The sequence below is a fragment of the Astyanax mexicanus genome, chromosome 3 (assembly GCF_023375975.1).
Source record: "Astyanax mexicanus isolate ESR-SI-001 chromosome 3, AstMex3_surface, whole genome shotgun sequence".
Taxonomy (NCBI): Eukaryota; Metazoa; Chordata; class Actinopteri; order Characiformes; family Acestrorhamphidae; genus Astyanax; species Astyanax mexicanus.
The window spans coordinates 60587467-60611055 of NC_064410.1; the positions used below are offsets into that span (position 1 = coordinate 60587467).

The window sequence follows — 23589 nt, forward strand, 5'->3', positions numbered from 1 at the left end:
TCAGACTCCGCCTCTTTTTCTTCATGCAGCCACCAATCAATGCAGCATCATTGGGTAGCTTTGATACATCAGCCAACAGATGTCTATACCACCAGCATCACAATGAAAGTGATGAGGGGTGAGAGCGCAATCTACTGTACCCACCCCGATAGAAACATTATAGCCAACTGTACTATCTCGGACTCTGGCTGCTGATGCCGAAGTTAAGTCACTCAGAGCCCAGTGAATTCTGTGTTTGCTATGTTAGATGAAATAAGTGGCTTGTGATAAAAAAAAATATTTTTAGTATAGGATACATTTTTAGGGTTGTTAAGATATAATATTATGATATATTGTGATACTCAATATATCACAAGATAATTTTTTTATGATATTTAACAGTGTCTGTATTACTGAAGAGGATAAAATACTCCTAAATGATCAAATACCAGGAATTATTGATTCATTGGTAACTTCAGACAATATTCTTCACTTCAGGTTTAGCCTATTCATTTGATTATAGCGCCACCATGTGGAGTAATTAAGCAATTACTTCAGTAAGGATAATTGGAGGGGGCGCAAGTCTTAGGAAGTTTAGAGCTCCTATAAAATATAAATTAATAAATAATAATAAATTATTGCACACAAATACATTTAGGAGAAATAGAGATTTAGTTTATATAAAGTTCAGCCCACTCTAAAATAGAATATTAATGGTGTTTTACACCTAAAAGTCCAAACTAATAACTGTATATAAGCATGAGTAGTTTAACATTTTTCTAAACTGAAGCCACCGCATGTTTTTTTTTTTATCATGGCCGCCATTTGTTCTTTCTATTGGTAATGTTTATGACCTAACGCCTGTTTTACTGCACCTCAACAGATTTTTCAGGATATTTTGATAGTTTAATGTACCTATATTACCCTAAACATTACAAAGTATAGTATAGGAGACATTCACACTGGCAACTTATGATGTTATTTTTAGTAAATTATAGGATACCTAAATATGTCTTCATTGTAAATATAAACAGAAGTTACAGGTCCATTTAAAAGTCCATTACTTTATTTCAGTAATTCAGTTCAAAATGTGAAACTCGTATATTACATAAATATATTAAACACACAGAGTGATCTATTTTAAGCTTTTATTTATTTTATTGTCGATGATTATGAAGCTTACAGCCAATTAAAACCCCCAGAAAATTGGTGTTTCAGAAAATTTGAATATTACATAGGACCAATTGGTACTTTAGGCAGTGTGGGCAGTGTGCCAGGTCCTGCTGGAAAATGAAATCCGCATCCTTAAATGCAGATGAGATGTCTCTCCATACCATCACTGATTGGTGGAAACTTCACACTAGACTTTTGGGTTTTCATTGGCTGTAAGTCATAATCATCAACAATAAAATAAATAAAAGCTTAAAATAGATCACTCTGTGTGTTTAATACATCTATATAATGTATGAGTTTTACATTTTGAACCCTATTTAATAACAATCAACATAAATAAAAAAAACATTGAGTACTTTATTTGTGTTATTTGTTTATTTAGTAGTATTTACTTTATTTCATTTTTTTATTTAATCTGTACAGCTTACTGGTGTCTTCTGAAGTTTGCTCTCAAAAAAATCCAGTGTGGATGAGGAAAAGTTCTAGTCTCCATTAAAAATGATGTCAGCTTGCTCCCCACTTTAAAGTCTTGCATATAAAAAAACAAAAATCATCCATTATGTTGCTCTTACTTCAGCGCTTCGTTATTTGGTGATGTGCAATAGCTTTTACACAGTTTCTTAAAAGAGAGAGATCTCGTGCAGCTTCATCAAAGTTTCATAGTGCAGTAGCAGCGTTGAAGAGGGAGCTGGAGTGGGAATTACAGAGATTTCATTCTCCTCCCCCAGTAATATACAGGGGTTGGACGATGAAACTGAAACACGTGTCGCCATTTTAGTGTGGGAGGTTTCATGTCTAAATTGGAGCAGCCTGGTGTTCAATCTTCATTAATTGCACATTATTGCACCAGTAAGAGCAGTAAGAGTGTGAAGGTTCAATTAGCAGGGTAAGAGCACAGTTCTGCTCTAAATATTGCAATGCACACTATAACATTATGGGAGACATACCAGAGTTCAAAAGAGGACAAATTGTTGGTGCACGTCTTGCTGGAGCATCTGTGACCAAGACAGCAAGTCTTTGTGATGCATCAAGAGCCACGGTATCCAGGGTAATGTCAGCATACCACCAAGAAGGACCAACCACATCCAACAGGATTAACTGTGGACGCTGTAAGAGGAAGCTGTCTGAAAGGGATGTTCGGGTGCTAACCCGGATTGTATCCAAAAAAACATAAAACCACGGCTGATCAAATCACGCAGAATTCAATGTGCACCTCAACTCTCCTGTTTCCACCAGAACTGTCCATCACCACTATAAATTATTGTGCTCTAAAACCAGGTGTTTCAGTTTCATTGTCCAAACCCTGTATGTATGTATATATATATATATATATATATAAAACCCTTAAGCTGCTGTTTAAGTGATGCATACATTGCTTTCAAAAGTGATAGTTTTGCCACCAAAGTTCAGCTTTAAAAGTCTAGGAAAAGGCTGAAAGTCTAGTATTCCAGGTAAAAGAAGATCTCAGAAATGATAAAACCAACTTTTAAATGAACGTTAAATGTCTTTTCCACGATTATGCAGTTTTTGATATCAGAACTCACCACTGAATCCAGGAAGCAGCAGTAAATCCAGACTCTGCTTCCCTTCACTGAGGCTCTGATATCCTTCATATCAGGTCCTGCAGCTTCTCTCCTCAGCAGATCCAGGTCTTTCTGAAGTGTGCAGATGCTTGTGAGCAGCAGTGAAGTGCACTCAGAAGCCTGCAAATCAAGAGCTCACTAGTGTTCCTCTAACAGTTCCTCTAGGAGCATGTTGTCGTCTTCTTCTTCTTCTTCATCCTCTCAGTCTCTCACAGCTTCTTGCAGGTGTGAATCCGGCTGCGGCACTTGGGACACTTGTGCACGATGTCTTTGAAGGAGCTGATGCAGAACGGGATGAGACAGCAGCCGGCTATACAACTACACACAGAACAGCACAGAGATTAGTTTAAACACCTGTAAAGGTACACCACTCTCAACACCACAGCCAATCAGAAACATCTTCAGATAATGACCTTAAATGCCTTAAAGCAGGGGTGTCCAAACTACGGCCCGCGGGCCGCTCCAAAAAAGGAAACGGGCCGCAAATGGCCCGCGGGCCGTAGTTTGGAGGTTAGAAATAGAATGAAAGTTGGCCCGCTGTTAAGCAGGTTTTTATAATGTGAGATTCAAAGTTTGAACGCTAGGTGTCAGAAACGGACCAAAGAGTCTAAAAGCGGAGAGAGTGCGCATTTCTAGCTCAGAAAAACAGGCCAAAGAGTCTAAAAGCGGAGAGGGTGCGTATTTCTAGCGCAGAAAAACGGGCCAAAGAGTCTAAAAGCGGAGAGAGTGCGCATTTCTAGCGCAGAAAAACGGGCCAAAGAGTCTAAAAGCGGAGAGGGGGCGCATTTCTAGCGCAGAAAAACGGGCCAAAGAGTCTAAAAGCAGAGAGAGTGCGCATTTCTAGCGCAGAAAAACGGGCCAAAGAGTCTAAAAGCGGAGAGAGTGCGCATTTCTAGCGCAGAAAAACGGGCCAAAGAGTCTAAAAGCGGAGAGAGTGCGCATTTCTAGCGCAGAAAAACGGGCCAAAGAGTCTAAAAGCGGAGAGAGTGCGCATTTCTAGCGCAGAAAAACGGGCCAAAGAGTCTAAAAGCGGAGAGGGTGCGTATTTCTAGCGCAGAAAAACGGGCCAAAGAGTCTAAAAGTTGCCGTAATTAAGGAGTTTAATATTTAGAGACATCATGAAATGAAACATCAATTTGAAAAATCTTAGTTTACACAACACTGTCAAAGATAAAGATAAAGATAGTAAGTGAAGCAAAATGGTGTGTAAATGAAATAATCAGGAAAATGTATTATTTAAAGTGGTATATTTCATTATTTGTTTTATTATAGAGTCTGTGGCCCGTGACTTCAAATATATTTCTCCTTCTGGCCCCCAACTAAAAAAAAATTGGACACCCCTGGATTAAAGTGATATTTCACTAAAAAATCCAATTCATACTATTTTTTTCTCTTAGCCATAGGGGTGGGCAATATGGCCCTAAAATTTTTGTGATAATAATACTCTTGGAGATATGACAAAACACTGAATTAATTCAAAATATTTCAGTAATACACTACTGCAATAAAATGATGATAATATTACATTTTATTATTGCATATATGTATAATATAATATGACACACCCCTAACTGAGATATTAAAACATACAAGAATTTGATCAGATTTGTAACAAAAAAAAGTAAATGATCCAGAATATAGTCATAATACTAATAATAATGCGCTCCAAACATCTCCATATATCCAGGATAAAGTAAAATAAATTATATCTAGTAGATATATAATGGGAAATGAGAACAGTAAAACAGTAAAAAAGTAGTATCCTGATGTGATAATTAGGGGTGGGTGATATGGCACCATATTTCAGGGTATAAAATCGTTCACAATATTTAAAAATGTTGGCGATATTATTGCGAATGATATGATATGGCACACCACTACAAGGCAAATAAAATCCTTTAATCTAGATTCAAGATTCAAAGAGTTTGTGATGTGCACAGTAATGAAACAAGTTTCCTTTCCTTATACAAAGGCATTATTTCTTTGCTCCTCGCTACATATTTCACACAAAGAGAAAAGTAAAAAAAATACAATAAAGCACTAATTAATAAACTAACTAATATAAATATTAGATGGATATTATACACACATTAGAGCATGATTACATACAGCAATTAGATGTGACAAAAGTGCAAAAGGTTCAGTAGTGCAATTATAAACATTGCTGCAGGTTATTTTTGAGGTAGGTTGAGGAGTCTGATGGCAGTGGGGAAGAACCTGTTCTTGAACCTTTCTGTACCTCTGCTCTGATTACAGAAGTGTGAGCAGTCCATGCTGGGGTGAGAAAGAGTCTTTAAGGATGGTTTAGAGTGCGCTTATTGTTTTTTCATTATTTTAAAATGTTTTGCATTTTAATATTAAAGATTAATACTAAAGACATCCAAACTATGAAGAAAAAACTAAAATTATTTAGTAAATGTGTTAAACCAGAATATGTTTTATATTTAAGATTCTTCAAAGTAGCCCCTCTTGTTTAGATACAGACAGTTTTGCACATTTCTGCAGGATTTTCTCAGTCAGTTTTATGAGGCAGAGTCTCCTGGAATTCAGGCTTTCAGTTAACAGCTGTGCTGAACTCATCAAGAGTTAATAACTTGAATTTCTTGTCTCTTAATAAAGTGTTTGAGAGCATCAGTTAAAGTAAAGTAGTGAAGAGGTAGAGTTACAGGTATACAGTGAATAGTGAATATTTGAGTAATGTTCTAATCCAGATTATGAGAAGCAACAACTACTCAACTAAATAAAGACCATCAAAAACATTATAATGATGATGAAACTGGCACTCATCAAGAAAAGAAGAGCGAGAGTTTCCTCTGTTGTACAGGATAAGTTCATCGGAGTTACCAGCCTCAGAAACCACAAGTTAACAATCAGCTCCCCAGATAAGAGCATCTAAAAGCTTCTTCACAGAGTATTTTAGTTTGTTTAACACTGTTTTTAAGTTACTACATGATTCTTTATGTGTTCCTTCATAATCTGATAGATCACTTTACTATTCATTTACTATGTAGAAAAAAAAATAATAAAAAATTGAACTTACCAGATAAAAGTGCACATCATACACACCATCCAGGTGGTGTTTCCGACCACAGCGCAGATCTCTGTAGTAACGTACTGCTGACAGTGGGGGCACAGTGTCTGAGAGGGTTTGGGGGGCAGTTTACTTAAATCCAGAATCACCTGAGGAGCTGAAACACACACACACACACACACACACACACACACACACACACATTTCATTAATTCAGTTCAAAATGTGAAACTCATATATTATATAGATGTATTAAACACAGAGTGATCTATTTTAAGTGTTTATTTCTTTTATTGTTGATGATTATGGTTTACAGCCAATAAAAACCCAAAAATCAGTGTCTCAGAAAACTAGAATATTATATAAGGCCAATTGGTACTTTTTGTCAGCGTGGGCAGTGTGCCAAATCCTGCTGGAAAATGAAATCCACATCTCCATAAAAGTTGTCGGTATCAGAGGGAAGCAGGAAGTGCTGTAAGATTTTGTGGGAAAACAAAACTGCACTGACTTTAGACTTGATAATAAAACACAGTGGATCAACACCAGCAGATGACAGACATGACTCTCCAAACCATCACTGATCATCAGTAAATTTTACATTTCATTTAAAGTAAATCAAGGGAGCAGAGTCTGGAGGAAGAGTGGAGAGACACACAGTCCAAACTGCTTGAGGTCTAGTGTGAAGTTTCCACCAATCGGTAATGGTTTGGAGAGACATGTCATCTGCTGGAAAGTAAATTAAATAAAGAAATAAAGAAAAATACTGAATGAGGAGGTGTGCCCAAACTTTTGACTGGTGCTGTATTTGATCAGTGTAGTTATATATGCTGTAAGTAAAAGTTGTATACTGCTTTCCCTTGACATTATGCAAATATATTTGCATAATTAGGTGTCAGGTGTGCTGACCTGGGAAAGATGGGGGTTTATCCACAAAACATATTCCATTGGCTGCAGGGGCGGCAGATCCATCTGAGGGTGGAGAAACAGAAGCAGGACCTATAAAAACACATTAAAAGACAATATTATACACAACATACACTGTAAAATCACTGGAGAATTTGAGAATATGTGAGAAAACACATTGTGTGAGTTTAAATGCACTTTGTAATCCGATTACTGCAGAAAATCAGAGTTTATCAGTAATTTAACAACGCCTTTACAGTCAGCTTTATGAGGTGGAGTCACCTGGAATTCAGTTAACAGCTTTCAGTTAACAGCTGTGCTGAACTCATCAAGAGTTAATTACTTGAATTTCTTGTCTCTTAATAAAGTGTTTGAGAGCATCAGTTAAAGTAAAGTAGTGAAGAGGCAGAGTTACAGGTATACAGTGAATAGTGAATATTTGAGTAATGTTCTAATCCAGATTATGAGAAGCAACAACTACTTAATCGAAAGTCAATTTCAAGAGCTTTTAAGAAAGTGTCCTCAAGCGCAGTTGCTGCAAAGACCATCAAAAATATTATAATGATGAAACTGGCACTCATCAGGACCGCCCCAGGAAAAGAAGAGCATGAGTTAATAGCACCCCGGATAAGAGTGCCTAAATGCTTTACAGAGTATTTTGGTTTGTTTAACACTTAAATACTACTAAGATCTGATAAAAGCTTTTTTGTAGATGCAGATTTCATTTTCCAGCAGGACTTGGCACACTGTCCACACTGCCAAAAGTACCAATTTGTCTGACTGAACTGGAGATGTTTAGTCAAAAAGAATGATCCAAAATCAAGAATGGACCTTCAACCAGAAGCAAAAACAGACTCTCATAGGAAGCTATAGGAAGATTTAAAGGCTGTTATATTTTCCAATAAAAAAAAATTCTAATAAATATTTTATCTAATAAATATTGATGTAATTTTTCTATTGGGGCCCAAATTTATAAATATATGCACCTGCCTAATTATGTTTAAAGAATTATTGCACACTTTCTGTAAATCCTATAAACTCCTCAAACATTTCACTTCTCAAATATCACTGTGTTCTTCTGCTATATGATATATTTAACTGAAATTGATGCTCCAAATAAACAATTATTTATAAAGGAATATAATAAAAATTAGAAAGGGTGCCCAAACTTTTTCATACCACTGTACCTGTCATTATTTTTTTTTTTAATTTTAATTAAAAGCACAATAATCTGAAGTTGTAGTACCTGCAAACCGAACTCCACTGCGTTCCATTGAGTCTTTCCGTGCCTGCAGTTCTCTCTTCCTCTCGGAAAGCCTCCCGAGTTCCTCCTCTATCTGCTCACACTCATCGTTATGTCTGGAGCCCCCTGATCAGAACAAGCATCACACTTCAGATTACAGAGAACATCTGCACTGTATCTACTGTACCCTCCTCCAGTGACGGGAGTTACTTTGTTCAGTAAGGAGTAACCTAACTAATTACTCTGACTGTAACTATAACACCGTTACTTTTTTCAGTAAGGAGTAATCTAACTAATTACTCTGACTGTAACTAACAACGTTACTTTTTTCAGTAAGGAGTAATCTAACTAATTACTCTGACTGTAACTATAACACCGTTACTTTTTTCAGTAAGGAGTAATCTAACTAATTACTCTGACTGTAACTAACAGAGTTACTTTGTTCAGTAAGGAGTAATCTAACTAATTACTCTGACTGTTACTATAACACCGTTACTTTTTTCAGTAAGGAGTAATCTAACTAATTACTCTGACTGTAACTATAACACCGTTACTTTGTTCAGTAAGGAGTAATCTAACTAATTACTCTGACTGTAACTAACAGAGTTACTTTGTTCAGTAAGGAGTAATCTAACTAATTACTCTGACTGTAACTATAACACCGTTACTTTGTTCAGTAACGAGTAATCTAACTAATTACTCTGACTGTTACTATAACACCGTTACTTTTTCCAGTAAGGAGTAATCTAACTAATTACTCTGACTGTAACTATAACACCGTTACTTTGTTCAGTAAGGAGTAATCTAACTAATTACTCTGACTGTAACTATAACACCGTTACTTTGTTCAGTAACGAGTAATCTAACTAATTACTCTGACTGTTACTATAACACCGTTACTTTTTCCAGTAAGGAGTAATCTAACTAATTACTCTGACTGTAACTATAACACCGTTACTTTGTTCAGTAAGGAGTAATCTAACTAATTACTCTGACTGTAACTAACGACGTTACTTTGTTTAGTAAGGAGTAATCTAACTAATTACTCTGACTGTACTCTGGCTGCTACCAAAAAAAAGCCACTAGATGGCATTACATATATATCTTAATTAAATGATTTAAATTTGACCATTAGTGCCTACTGTGGTGTATTACAGATACAGATACACTTGTATCACTTTGCACCACTTATATCAAGCCCACCTTTTGACATAAGCCTCTATGCTGTAAAAAAAGGAAAAAAGAAAATCGAGAATCGTATCGATCATGACCCTAAAATCGAAAATAAAATTGAATCGAAGATTTAGAGAATCGTGACACACCTAATAAATGCCTAAGCAATAATTGGCTAAGGTATAGTAAGATTACGTCTTCAGCCAATCAGAGGAAATAGGTGGGTGGGTGTTTAGAGCGCATGCATAGTGGCGGGTGTTTAGAGCGCATAGTGAGAGATAGCGAGTGAGGAGGACTCCAGTGGCAAAACAGCCTTTTCCAGATGGAGATACCCACACTATTTCAAACTCACTGAGGTCAAAGGTTAAAATGTGCACGTCGAGTTCACATTATGTCCCCAAATGAAAAACCTCTATGCAGGTTCTTGTCTTTGCTGTCGTGCACTCTATTCATCTGGCTTATGAAACACGCTCTGAGAAGGTGGGGGCCGGGGAGGTTATGGGGGCGAGTAACACAAAAGTAACGCAATAGTTACTTTTACTGGTAACTAGTTACTTTTATAGTGGAGTAACTCAGTAACTTTTGGAACTAGTAACTACGTTACTTTAATTACTTTTTTAAAGTAACGTGCCCAACACTGCTCTCCTCACACCACACTCACACCAGCTACTGAACACACTCCTCACACTGCAAACACTCCTCCTCATATACCTCATATCGTCACTGTCCTATGAAAACCACTTCTCTATTTTTGTCGATTTTTAGTTTACTACATAATTTGAACAGACAAACTGTCCCTTACACTGTGCCAAAGTTTCTTGATGAACGGACCAATAGAAACTCTTCAAAATGACCTGAAATAAACTCCTTTTACATTGACTTCCGTTGAAAGTTTACAAGGTTTTTTCTCTCTCCTGTAAAGTTGCTGTTTTGGAGATAAGTGTTTTTCATTGGACAGCAACGATATACAATTATCCTGCAACGATTAGTCGGTATAATCGGCAATGTCGATTATTTATTTATTTGTAACTTTACTGCATTGCACAAAGTGCTGGGGACAGAAGCGCAATGGGAGATGGGTAGATGTCTCACTCACACAGTTTACACTCAGCTTAGTCTGTGTCTACAAAAGTGCCCAAACACAACAGATTATATATTTACTCACTAAATATCAGTACTTTCCACTTTTTAAATAACATCTAGACATTTAAATGCCTTTTAAATCTTATGCTCTGCTATTTCTATTGTATTTAGAGATGGAGGACATGGCAGAAATAATCGTTGACTAATCGACTAATCGAAAAAAAATAATCGTCAGATTATCGTTAGACTACCAAAATAATAATTAGTTGTTATAATCATTAGTAGTTAGCCCTATATACAGTTGTGGTCAAAAGTTTACATACACTTGTAAAAAAACATAATGTTATGGCTGTCTTGAGTTTTCAATAAGTTCTACAACTCTTATTTTTCTGTGATAGAGTGATCGGAACACATACATGTTTGTCACAAAAAACAGTCATAAAATTTGGTTCTTTCATAAATTTATTATGGGTCTGCTGAAAATGTCACCAAATCTGCTGGGTCAAAAATATACATACAGCAACATTAGTATTTGGTTACATGTCCCTTGGCCATTTTCACGGCAACTAGGCGCTTTTGGTAGCCATCCACAAGCTCCTGGCAAGCTTCAGGTCGAATGTTTGACCACTCTTCTTGACAGAATTGGTGCAGTTCAGCTAAATGTGATGGTTTTCTTGCATGAACCCGTTTCTTTAGCACTGTCCACATGTTCTCAATGGGGTTTAAGTCAGGACTTTGGGAAGGCCATTCTAAAACCTTAATTCTAGCCTGGTTTAGCCATTCCTTTACCACTTTTGATGTGTGTTTTGGGTCATTGTCTTGTTGGAACACCCAACTGCGCCCAAGACCCAACCTTCGGGCTGATGGTTTTAAGTTTTCCTGCAGAATTTGGAGGTAATCCTCCTTCTTCATTATCCCATTTACTTTCTGCAAAGAACCAGTTCCACTGGCAGCAAAACATCCCCAGAGCATAATACTACCACCACCATGCTTGACAGTAGGCATGGTGTTCCTGGGATTAAAGGCCTCACCTTTTCTCCTCCAAACATATTGCTGGGTGTTGTGGCCAAACAGCTCAATTTTTGTTTCGTCTGACCAGAGAACTTTCCTCCAGAAGGTTTTATCTTTGTCCATGTGATCAGCAGCAAACTTCAGCCGAGTCTTAAGGTGCCTTTTCTGGAGCAAGGGCTTCTTTCTTGCACGGCAGCCTCTCAGTCCATGGCGATGTAAAACACGCTTGACTGTGGAGACTGACACCTGTGTTCCATCAGCTTCCAAATCCTTGCAGACCTGCTTCTTGGTGATTCTTGGTTGACTCTTGACCATCCTGACCAATCTCCTCTCGGCAGCATGTGATAGCTTGCGTTTTCTTCCTGATCGTGGCAGTGACACAACTGTTCCATGCACTTTATACTTGCGTATAATTGTCTGCACAGTTGCTCTTGGGACCTGTAGCTGCTTTGAAATGGCTCCAAGTGACTTCCCTGACTTGTTCAAGTCAATAATTCGCTTTTTCAGATCCACACTGAGTTCCTTTGACTTTCCCATTGTAGCTTTTGTAGCTGAGTCTAATCACTGGGTCAAATGAGCCCTATTTAAATGGGCTCATGAGAAGTCAACAGCTGTAGTCAATCAGAATCACTTACAAGAAGTGAAGAGGCCATGACATGAAGCTAATTTGATTGACACAACTCGCTACATCACCAAAATTGACAAATTTTGTTGCTGTATGTATATTTTTGACCCAGCAGATTTGGTGACATTTTCAGCAGACCCATAATAAATTTATGAAAGAACCAAATTTTATGACTGTTTTTTGTGACAAACATGTATGTGTTCCGATCACTCTATCACAGAAAAATAAGAGTTGTAGAACTTATTGAAAACTCAAGACAGCCATAACATTATGTTTTTTTACAAGTGTATGTAAACTTTTGACCACAACTGTACAATGTACTCGAATTACTTTTCAAACCTTTTTAAATATTTATTTTCCTGTTTTTTTTAAATCACATTTACATTACATTTCGTACACAAGATTTTTATAATTTTATATTTTAATATTTGCCAATTTGCCACTTTTTCACTACTGCAAAAATTAGCCTAAATGTATTTTTGTCTTACATTTTAAAGAAAAAGCAATTACAGATCTACCATTTTTAGAGAATAAACCTGCCGTTTGTTGGCTCTCCCTGCCAGAGGCCGGAGAATACATAAATTAAAATAAATTAGCCATCGCTCTGAAGAAATGATTAGGTCTTTTTAATTTACCGCCCAAACTCTAAAGCCATTTTTCGTTTGCCAAATATTCGATGCCTGTCTACCCCATACTCACCTTCTTCGCGGAAGCCGGCATTGTTGCGGAAATCCTTCAGCATAGATAAGAGATTGAGCCGGTCGCTGAGCTGCTGTCTGCGGATCGTCAGCTCCTGCAGTTCACTGCAGACTTCCTCCAGATCCTGCACAGCCGACGGCATTCTGATTACTGACGGCCCAACGTATCCGCAGATCCTGAAGGTCCTGAGGGTAATCCGCTCTACTACACAACGGCCACACCCACAGACATTATCATTCCATTATTAAATCCATAAAGCTCACAAAGTCCATCAGCAAGAAGCTCGTCGACATAGCAGAGAAAAGAAGATGATCCTTAGGAAGAAGAAGAAGAAGATCTGATGTGTCTAATGCAGCGGATCACAACACTGTACAGCACTGATCCACTGATCCACATCAATCTAATAATACCTGGAAAAACAGAGGAAAGACATGCAAAAATACTTTACTGTGTGCACGATAGACACAACCAGAACTACAGTAACAGCCCACTCAATTTAACTCAACTTAACTCAAAATTATACTCAAAGTTGTTTTGTTTTACCTAAAATGTTTATTTGTCAGAAACAGCAATGTCTTTTTCAGGGTCAATTTGTTTAATTCATGTTTAATTATCCAAAAGATGTCTAAAACAAAAAAAAAATCCTAAAAAAAAACAAAAAACAGTGTGAATATTTAATTATTAATCCATTACTACATAATTATTCTATCAATATTTAGTGCAGTGGTGTTCCCTACCTCTAAGAGGTAATGGTTCAATCAGGATAATTCACTTGTTTTTCATAAAAAAAATAAATAAAATAAAATGTATTGTTCCACTACTTTTAAACCATCACATAAAAAACAATAGTTTTACATAACATTGAAACATATTTAAAATTTTGTTGCAGTTTTAGTTTTTGCAGGGGGTGGTTGTTGCAAATATGTGAGATGAACCATTTTCATATTATAATTTTATTACACTAATTAAGGCAAGCAGAAACAGTTTAATACTAAAAAAAAAAAATAATACTTTTTAAAATGAATAATATTTTTCACCCGTAACATAATAGCATTTTTTAAGATAATAATCCTTAATAGCTACAAAAAAGGCCATAAAAAGTGAATTCAGTCCATAATAAACCCTAAAATAATACACTCTCGATTGAAATTTGTACAATTATAGACTGTACTATTTTGTATAACAGTAATACTAAGAGAAAACATTATAACAGGCACACAATACAAGTGTGTAAATAAGAAATATAATTATTAATATAAAAAAGAACACAAAAATAAGTGTTAAATTTCAGTACAAAGAATACAACTAAATAAAACTAAAAAACATATTGTAAAATAAAAGCAGATTTGTTAAAATATATCAGAACACAGCAGCTTCAAACAAAGCCATGGCTTTTGGGGACTGAACTTATAAATAGATATACAGAATTATATTAATATTTATAAAAATAATCACACAAAAAGGAGAACTATAATCCGAAAGACCCCAATCTTAAATTGAGAATTAGTTTTAATATAAAAAATACAAAAAAAAACTCAAAAATATTTTAAATACATATGCACATGCATTTTAAAGATACCTGACCTCTTTAGAAGCTTCAATTAAGATTCAAAACGTCAGTTTAGTCCATAATTAGTCAAAAAAGACTCATTGATTGAAATATGTACTATCTATTTAATAATAATAATAATAATAATAATAATAATAATAATAATAATAATAATCACACAATAAAGAAGAAATATAGTCCAAAAAATGCTAATCTTAAATAGAACATTATATTAATACAAACTTAATTAAAACCATAAAATGTTCAATCCATAATAATCCAAAAAGACTCTATCTATTCAATAATAATACATAATAATTTCACAAAATAAAAGAAAAATACAATCCAAAAGAACTCAATCTTAAATAGAGCATCAGTTTTAATAGAATCAATACAAAAATAGACAAAATATTTTTAAATACAAATAAAAAGAGATTTTTAAACATACTTGACCTCTTCAGAAGCTTCAAACAAAGACGTAAAACAGCAGTTCAGTCCATAATAATCCAAAAATGACTCCACTCAGGAATGCTATATATACTATTAGTATGATTCTAATTAACAGTAATAATCAGATAATAAATGATAAATCGAATCTAAAGGGATGCTGAGGCTGTGTGCAGTCTGTAGTGAAACAGTAGAGTTTTATCTTCAGTAAGGAAATGAAGTGTAAGCGACTCCACCAGGAAACAGGTGGATTATTAAAAGTCTGTGGCTTCAGTGGCTGAATAACAGTCTGATTATTCCTGTATTCTCCTGCACGCCACCTTCTTCACTCCATCTTTACTCCATCTTTACTCCACCAGGAGCAGGATCTGAAAACACAACCCCAGACGGATCCTTATAGCACAGATAAACAGAGAGATTTTGAGCAGATAACAGAAAATCTAAAAAAATACATCAAATCTAACAAGAAAATCCATCTCTGGGCCGAGTCTGAAGGTCATGTTTGTTTCAGTTTGAACACAGTGCCGTTCTGGATTTGCATTCTCACGCAAATGTTACAGACAATAATTAGGTCATAAAAACTGAAATATCCTCCATATAGAATAAACACATACAGTTGCAAGAAAACGTGAACCCTAGGGGTGGGCAATATTATATCATAGACAATATATCGTGAAACAGAAATATCATGATATTAAAAATCCATATCGTGATAATAGAGATGTTCTGTCTTAAAAGTAGTCTATTATTTACTGTGAAGCTTTAGATGTATTTATTGTATAATTGTTTTAGTTTGCAGTTTATATGCATGCACTAAATATTCTGCAATATTTTTTGCTGCATTATATTATTTTATGCTGTATTATTTATTTTGCCACATTATGATTAAACTGTTATACTATTATACTATATTCCTGAAATTAATTAATTATTTTTCTGTTTTCCTGTATCGCCAAGTATATCGTTATCACAAAAATACCCTGAAATATCGTGATATTATTTTAGAGCCATATCGCCCACCCCTAGTGAACCCTTTGGGATTACTTGGTCATTACATTTATTTCTGCATAAATTGGTCATTAAATGTGTTCTAATCTTCATCTAAGTCACAACAATAGACAAACACAGTCTGCTTAAACTAATACCACACAAAATTAGATGTTTGCATGGTTATATTGAACAACATTCACAGTGCAGTGTCTAAAAAGAATGTGAACCCCTGGGCTAATGACTTTCTAAGAGCTAATTAGAGCCAGGACGTGATGAGATTGTGATAAGATGTGTTGGTCTTCAGTTGCTGTTCTTAAGAAGCATGATGCTTGATGTGAATCACGCCTCGCACAAAAGATCAAGCTCTCAGAAGACTTACGTTCAAGAATTGTTGACTTGAAGCATGAAGCTGGAAAGAAAGGGTTACAAAAGTATCTCTAAAAGCCTTGATGTTCATGTGTCCACGGTAAGATAGACGCTTTTTCTACAAATGGAGAAAGTTCAGCAGCACTGTTGCTACTCTCCCTAGGCGTGGTAAAGTCCTGTAAAGATGACTGCAAGAGCACAGCGCAGAATGATCAATGAGGTGAGGAAGAATCCTCTGAGTAAGCGTGTCAGTTAAAGACTTACAAAAATCTCTGGCATACATATAATTTGTTGTGTGGTATAAGACTGTGTTTGTCTATTGTTGTGACTTAGATGAAGATCAGAACACACTTAATGACCAATTTATGCAGAAATCCAAGTAATCCCAATTTCTTGCAACTGTATATATAGACTGCATGTCCAAATATTTGATATTTGAAACAGGGGCTGTGAAATATACAGTATTTCACAAAAGTGAGCACACCCCTCACATTTTAAAATGCTTAAATACTTTATTATATCTTTTTATGGGAAAACACTGAAGATATGACACTTTAATACTATGTAAAATAGTCAGCGTACAATTACAGTGTAACAGTGCAAATTAACTTTTTAGTCATTAATGTATAAACCTCTGGAAACAAAAGTGAGTACATCCCTAAATAAAAATGTCCAAATTGTGCCCAATTAGCCATTTTCCCTTCCTGGTGTCATGTGACTCATTAGTGTGTTCAATTAGTAGGGTTCATTTCTCTCATACTGATCACTGGGACTTAAACATGGCACCTCATGGCAAAGAACTCTCTGAGGATATGAGAAACAGAACAGTGTATATTCTGTATAGTGCATATCGTCGCTGTCCAATGAAAAACACTTATCTCCAAAACAGCAACTTTACAGGAGAGAGAAAAAACCTTGTAAACTTTTAATGGAAGTCAATGTAAAAAGAGTTTATTTCAGGTCATTTTGAAGAGTTTCTATTGGTTCGTTCATCAAGAAATTTTGGCACAGTGTAAAGAACAATTTGTCTGTTCAAATTATGTAGTCAACTAAAAATCGACAAAAATGGAGATAACAACTTTAGACAACTTTTATACAGCTTTAAACTGTTTTAATTTTCCTACCTGTTTGATAACTCCTCACTTCTTCAGCAGCTTCTTCATAAAAGTCACATCATCTCTGTTCCTGATCCCATAACTGAGGATAAAAACGTGTTAGAAATTCTATAGTACCAGTCAAAAGTTTGGACACACCTCTTCAATCTCATTCAATGTGTTTCTTTTTTTCTCTTTTAATGATTTTTTTTTACATTGCAAATGTAATACTGTAGACTAGAATTAACCAGAACATGTATCTTTGAGTTCTGATCTGAAGACTCTTGGTGAGATTTTAATCTCAGCGTCTTCATGAGGGAGAGTCACCTGGAATAGTTTTCTCAGCGTCTTGAAAGAAGGAGTTTCTGGAGGTGCTGAACAATAGTTGCTGCTTTTTCTTTAACGCTGTGAAGCTCCAGCTCATCCCAATTAAATCACCTTAAATCACCATCTCAGCTCATCAGGTTTAGATCAGGGGATTAATGTAGAGGAATAACACTATTTTACTCTTTTTTATGTAATTTCATACGCATCCTTTAATTGCCTTTATGTCTTTAATATTAATCGACAATAGGGGTGGGCGATATGGCTCTAAAATAATATCACGATATTTCAGGGTATTTTTGCGATAACGATATACTTGGCGATATAGGAAAACAGAAAAATAATTAATTAATTTCAGGAATATAGTATAATAGTATAACAGAATAATCATAATGTGGGAATATAAATAATATAGCATAAAATAATATAATGCAGCAAAAATATTGCAGAATATTTTCATGCATATAAACTGCAAACTAAAACTATAAACTAAAACAATTATACAATAAATACACTTAAAGCTTCACAGTAAATAATGGACTACTTTTAAGACAAACCATCCCTATTATCACAATATGGATTTTTAATATCATGATATTTCTGTTTCACGATATATTGTATAAGATATAATATTGCCCACCCCTAATCGACAACATAGAAAATAAATTAATAAAAAAAAATATATGAGAAAGTGTGTCCAAACTTTTGACTCGTACAGTAAATATGCCAAAATCTTAAAAAATGTTGTCCAGGCGAAACTAAACAAAACTAAATGGACTAAATGTATAGAATACAATGTAAAACTCACACATTAAGCTCATATGTCCAGTTAATCGGGACCAATGAATTATGAGACTTAATGAGAATTTTTAAATACTGTCAAAAACCCTTAGATTTTTGCAAAATTCCTGATTTTAAACAGATCTTGAATAAATGAATGACGTTACATATATATACAGTACAGGACACACCTTCTCATTCAATGCGTTTTCTTTATTTTCATGACTATTTCCATTGTAGATTCTCACTGAAGCATCAAAACTATGAATGAACACATGTGGAGTTTTATGTACTTAACAAAAAATGAGCTGAACCTCCACAGTCACCGGACCTGAACCCAATCCAGAGTTGAGGTTTGGGGTGAGCTGGAGCACAGAGTGAAGAAGGCAAAGGAGCAACAAATGCTAATAAACACCTCTGGGAACTCCTTCCTCCTTCAAGACTGTTGGAAAACAGTCACCATTTCAGGTGGCCACCTCTTAAAAGAAGCTCATTGAGAGAATGATGCCAAGAGTGTGCAAAGCAGAAATCAGAGCAAAGGGTGGCTATTTTGAAGAAACTAGAATATGTATTTTTTGTTTGTTAAGTACATAAAGCTCCACATGTGTTCATTCATAGTTTTGATGCTTCAGTGAGAATCTACAATGTAAATAGTCAGGAAAATGAAGAAAACTCATTGAAAAAGAGAAGGTGTGTCCAAACTTTTGGCCTGTACTGTGTATATAGCAGGTTTCTAGACACCCAAAGACACTTTACAATCACGTTTGTACAAACAACCATTTACAGTCAACACTCATCCACACACCGGTGAGAAGCAGCAGCCAATAGTGCACAGCATATTCTCAACCGGAAACAACCGCCCACCTGGAGGACTGCATCCAGCACTACAGCATTTACCCAGAACAGAGTGCCAATTTATATCTGGGCACACAGTCATATTACATACGTTCACACCTGGGCAATTTAGAGTATCCAATTTAAAGGGTTCATACACGTTTTAACCAATACATTTCCATATCTTTTCAATTCCTTCAAGAGAAATTTTCATGACCATACGATTTTTAAAATATTAGTGCAGACATGGACAATAAAACTAAAAATCAACTAAAACTATAATTAAAATGTATTATAGTAGGTCTAAAATGAATCTGAAAAAATGTTGACTCTGAGCTGACATATTTGTTAGCTCAAAATAGATTTTCTCCATCGATAAACTGAAACACAAAGATTTGTAGACCAAATTTCCATGACTTTTCCTAAACTTTCTGGATATTTTTATTTTTCCAAAACTCATCCAGGCCTGGAAATTTCTATTTTCAAATTCCATTACTTCTCCAGGTTTTTAATGATCGTATTAACCCTGAATTTACCTGATTTCCATATTTTTGGACTGAGGAATAAATCCCACACAGACACAAGGAGAACATGGAAGCTCCACCCAGATAGGGAACTGAACCCCAGACCCCAGCACTAGGAGGTGAACATGCTAACCACTAAAGCATGCTAACCACTAGGCCACCGTACCTGCCTGCATGGTGTGCATCAGTGTGTACTCACTCCTTCAGTTTCCATTTGTCCTCCTCTAGTCTTTCTCCATTAAATACCAAGTGAAACGTCCTCCACACATATTTCCTTCCACATAGAAATAAAAAAAATAGAAATAAACATTTCTGATACTGTAATTTACACAAGACATTAAACGAAAAGTCATTTTATTATTAAATTGATTAATTTTAATAAATACTAGTTTATCTAAAAAAAATAGAATATCACTGAAAAGTTACTTTATTTTAGTAATTTAGTTGAAAACGTGAAACTCATCTATATATATTATATAGATGTATTAAACACAGAGTGATCTATTTTAAGCTTTTATTTATTTTATTGTTGATGATTATGAGGATTACAGCCAATGAAAACCCAAAAATCAGTATCTCAGAAAATTAGAATATTATATAAGAACAACTGGTACTTTTGGCAGTACTGTGGGCAGTGTGCAAAGTCCTGCTGGAAAATGAAATCCGCACTTAATAAAACACAGTGCAGATGTCATGTCTCTTTATCCAAACCATCACTGATTGGTGGAAACTTCACACTAGACCTCGAGCAGTTTGGACTGTGTGTCTCTCCACTCTTCCTCCAGACTCTGCTCCCTTGATTTACTTTAAATGAAATGTAAAATTTACTGATGATCAGTGATGGTTTGGAGAGACATGTCTGTCATCTGCTGGTGTTGATCCACTGTGTTTTATTATCAAGTCTAAAGTCAGTGCAGTTTTGTTTTCCCACAAAATCTTACAGCACTTCATGCTTCCCTCTGCTACTGACAACTTTTATAGAGATGCAGATTTCATTTTCCAGCAGGACTTGGCACACTGCCCACACTGCCAAAAGTACCAAATGGTCTTATAATAATATTCTAATTTTCTGAGACACTGATTTTTGTTTTTTTATTGGCTGTAAGCCATAATCTTCAACAATAAAAGAAATAAACACTTAAAATAGATCACTCTGGATCACTAGATGAACTGGTATATCAGGTTTACCAGCTGATGTGTTTGATGCCTCCTTCGCGCTGCTGCTTCAGCTCCATGTAGCGCTGAATGGCCTTCTTCAGATCCAGCACTGTAGCAGACTGCACCACCACGATGGCTGATTGAAAATTAAACTCAATCCATTAATGATTTTTATTGTACACTTTAAATTTTACAGAATAAGACTTTATCATTCAAAGCATCCATTACAGTTTATTCCAGAAACAACACCTAAACACATAAATTAACTTACGCATGATCTCTCCATCAGCTTTACACACTCGAACAGTCATGGCCTGCCCGTACTCCAGAGCCACCTGAGAGTTCACCTCCTCCAGAGTCACCTACAGGAGAGAGAGGATACAATTAACATCAGATCATATTTATTAGATCAATTAAATATGGTTACAGAATGTTCTATTTAAATGGATTCTTTATTGTTACAGTACAGTGTGTGCCTTATTCACTAACCACAAATTTAGAACAATAGGTAGTGCTTTATGTGTCCTTTTATAACAACATTAAATACTGTAAAACATGGTGGCGGGTGCATCTGTCCATGTGACAGTGTCGCTTCACAAACCTCAGTAAATAGACCATTATATGTAACAATACAATTTGAAATCCCAGTGGCTTAATAGATAATTTTTTCCAGAATCTCACTAATGTCTCCTGGACATTTTTTCATTGCAATTCTATTCATTGACTTTAATATACACATATTGGAATCCTGACTGTTTTGCAACTTCTTGGCACTGTATTGCATTAAAGGTCTCATTCCATCGTTTTTTTTATTTTTTTATTTTAATATGTCTGTGGTCTCTAATATGAATGTAAGAGCTGTTTTTTGGGTAAATAAAAAAAAAATAAAAAAGTGCTCCACTGATCTGGTATAACGCTGCTTTAGTCCGGTGGAGGAGTGGGCGGGGAGAGGCTATAGGATTTCAGCTCTTGCTCATGAATATTCATACATGCAAACATATCGCGGCTGATTGGCTAACAGCACTGCGACACCAGGAGGCAGCAATACGGACAACATTTTAAAATAAAGAGATTTTTACACTAATAACAGTCTTTGCAATGTCAGATTTGGGAGAAATGTTGTCTGTAGTTTATAGAATAAAACAACAATGTTCATTTTACTCAAACATAAACCTATAAATAGCAAAATCAGAGAAACTGATTCAGAAACTGAAGTGATCTCTTCATTTTATCCAGAGCTGTATGTCCCCTTATACACACCTGTATAGGCAGATCACACAGTAGAGGGTCCTGCACCATCATAGCCAGCCCTTCCTCAAAGATGTCCAAAACTTCTGAATGAGGCAGCGCCTCCTCATCTTCCTCTTCCTCTTTTAAAACGTCTTCAGCACTCTTCTCCATCATTTCAGTCTCTAGCATGTTTTCTGTCTGTGGTTCTGTCTTTAGGTCTTCTTCTTCCATTGTGGTCAATACTTTAAGGGGATTGCTAATCTGATTCTGGTCACCTGTGGGCAAATACACAACAGATAATATTAGAGATTATAGATTATAATTATTTATTAAATGCTTTTATAAACGATTATACGGCACATTCTAGAATTAGGGCTACATTTTTCTGTTACCTCTACAAATACAGTACCAAAGTCTCAAAGTTCAAAATTTGAACACAGCTTCTGATTTAATGTTTTTTTAATTATTTTTTTAAAGAAAGAAAACACACAAGGAATCATGTAGTAACTTAAAAGTGTCAATCACACCAAAATACTCTGTGAACATTTAGGTGCTCTTATCTGGGGGGCTGTTAACTTGTAGTTTCTGAGACTCTCTTGCTCTTTCTTTATTGGGCGGTCCTGATGAGTGCCAGTTTCATCATTACGTTTTTTGTGATTAATGTGGTTACGTTTTTTCTTTATAAATCATTGGTTGTTCAGATCAGCATTTCTTTCTAATTTAGTTTAAATAATTATTGAGCACACTTTCTGTAAATCCTATAAACTTTATTTCACTTTTCAAATATCACTTTGTTTGTCTGCTATATGAAATATTTAACTGAAATTGCTGATCCGAACAACCAATGATTTATAAAGGAAATTCATGAAAATTATTAGGGGTGCCCAGGGCAACATTATGTCTTGCAACTTAACAAGTTAAGAAAAAAAAAAGAAATAAATAAAAATATTATATATATATATATATATATATATATATATATATATATATATATATATATATATATATATATATATATTTAGTCATAAAAGGAAAACAAAATAGTCACAATAATAATAAACACACTGAAATGATAATACAATAGTCAACAGCAAGCGTTTTGTTGCCTGAAAGCAATACCATGCCATAAAAAGGGGTTAAAACCTGCTTTTTGCATTTTTTTTAGTTCACATGTGTCTGATATTAAAGTTTGTACAAATTAAATATGCAAAAAAAAGCAAAAACGAAAGAAAAGCAAAAGTAGGTGGGTAAATAGTTTTTTCTCTGCACTGTATTCACACTGCATCATAACTGCAGCGTTAAAACACCTTCAGCAACTGATTTAAAATATTTTAATACACAGCAATTTTGGGATTACTGACCAAAATGTTTGTAAATGAGGAGAAAAGCAGATAAATGAGCTAAATTAACCACGTTAGAGAGGAAATATGAGTGTTTATTTTTACTCAGGCCTCACTGGGTGTCTATAATAGATTTATATTTCTTTATTATCCTTAATAAATCGCTTTATAAGTGAATTAAATCAGAATAAACTGCAGCACAAACAAACACAGCACTTACCGTGTCCCCGCGTTACAGCGCCGGCCGGCAACACGCAGCTATAATATCTGAACCTGGGTCCAAAAGAACAGAGAAACTGGATCATACAACAGATTAACAACACGTTTAAACAAGATAATGTATTAATACGTGTTAAAACTGTATTAAATACTGATAAACTGCTATAACTGGTATGATTTTACAGTAGTTTAATCTGTGCTGTTTTTCAGACTGTGTGTTAGTCTGTGTTG

General features: G+C 35.2%; 2 protein-coding genes across 2 annotated transcripts; both read right to left on the minus strand.

Moving 5' to 3' along the window:
• Positions 1–1505: 1505 nt before the first annotated feature.
• On the minus strand, positions 1506–14331 carry LOC111191514 (cell death-inducing p53-target protein 1-like). Its single transcript, XM_022666665.2, has 5 exons — positions 12504–14331; positions 7916–8038; positions 6673–6762; positions 5776–5923; positions 1506–3053 (listed from the first exon to the last, which is right to left on the minus strand). Exons 1-5 carry the CDS (start codon positions 12643–12645, stop codon positions 2945–2947), a joined length of 612 nt encoding a protein of 203 aa, XP_022522386.1. The 5' UTR covers positions 12646–14331; the 3' UTR covers positions 1506–2944.
• Positions 14332–14413: 82 nt separating this feature from the next.
• Positions 14414–23462, minus strand: snrnp25 (small nuclear ribonucleoprotein 25). Its single transcript, XM_022666667.2, has 7 exons — positions 23360–23462; positions 21830–22074; positions 20841–20931; positions 20600–20705; positions 19611–19685; positions 16980–17052; positions 14414–14867 (listed from the first exon to the last, which is right to left on the minus strand). Exons 1-6 carry the CDS (start codon positions 23442–23444, stop codon positions 16995–16997), a joined length of 660 nt encoding a protein of 219 aa, XP_022522388.1. The 5' UTR covers positions 23445–23462; the 3' UTR covers positions 14414–14867; positions 16980–16994.
• Positions 23463–23589: the final 127 nt, after the last annotated feature.

Coding starts and splice junctions, on each gene's coding strand:
- LOC111191514 (XM_022666665.2), bottom strand. CDS start 12,645: ATGCCGTCGGCTGTGCAGGATCTGGAGGAAGTCTGCAGTGAACTGCAG. Junction 8,039..12,503: donor TGCCGGCTTCCGCGAAGAAG/GTGAGTATGGGG, acceptor TGTTCTGATCAG/GGGGCTCCAGACATAACGAT. Junction 6,763..7,915: donor CAGTGGAGTTCGGTTTGCAG/GTACTACAACTT, acceptor GTGTTTTTATAG/GTCCTGCTTCTGTTTCTCCA.
- snrnp25 (XM_022666667.2), bottom strand. CDS start 23,444: ATGATCCAGTTTCTCTGTTCTTTTGGACCCAGGTTCAGATATTATAGC. Junction 22,075..23,359: donor CGCTGTAACGCGGGGACACG/GTAAGTGCTGTG, acceptor ATTTGCCCACAG/GTGACCAGAATCAGATTAGC. Junction 20,932..21,829: donor TGTGTGATCTGCCTATACAG/GTGTGTATAAGG, acceptor TCTCTCCTGTAG/GTGACTCTGGAGGAGGTGAA.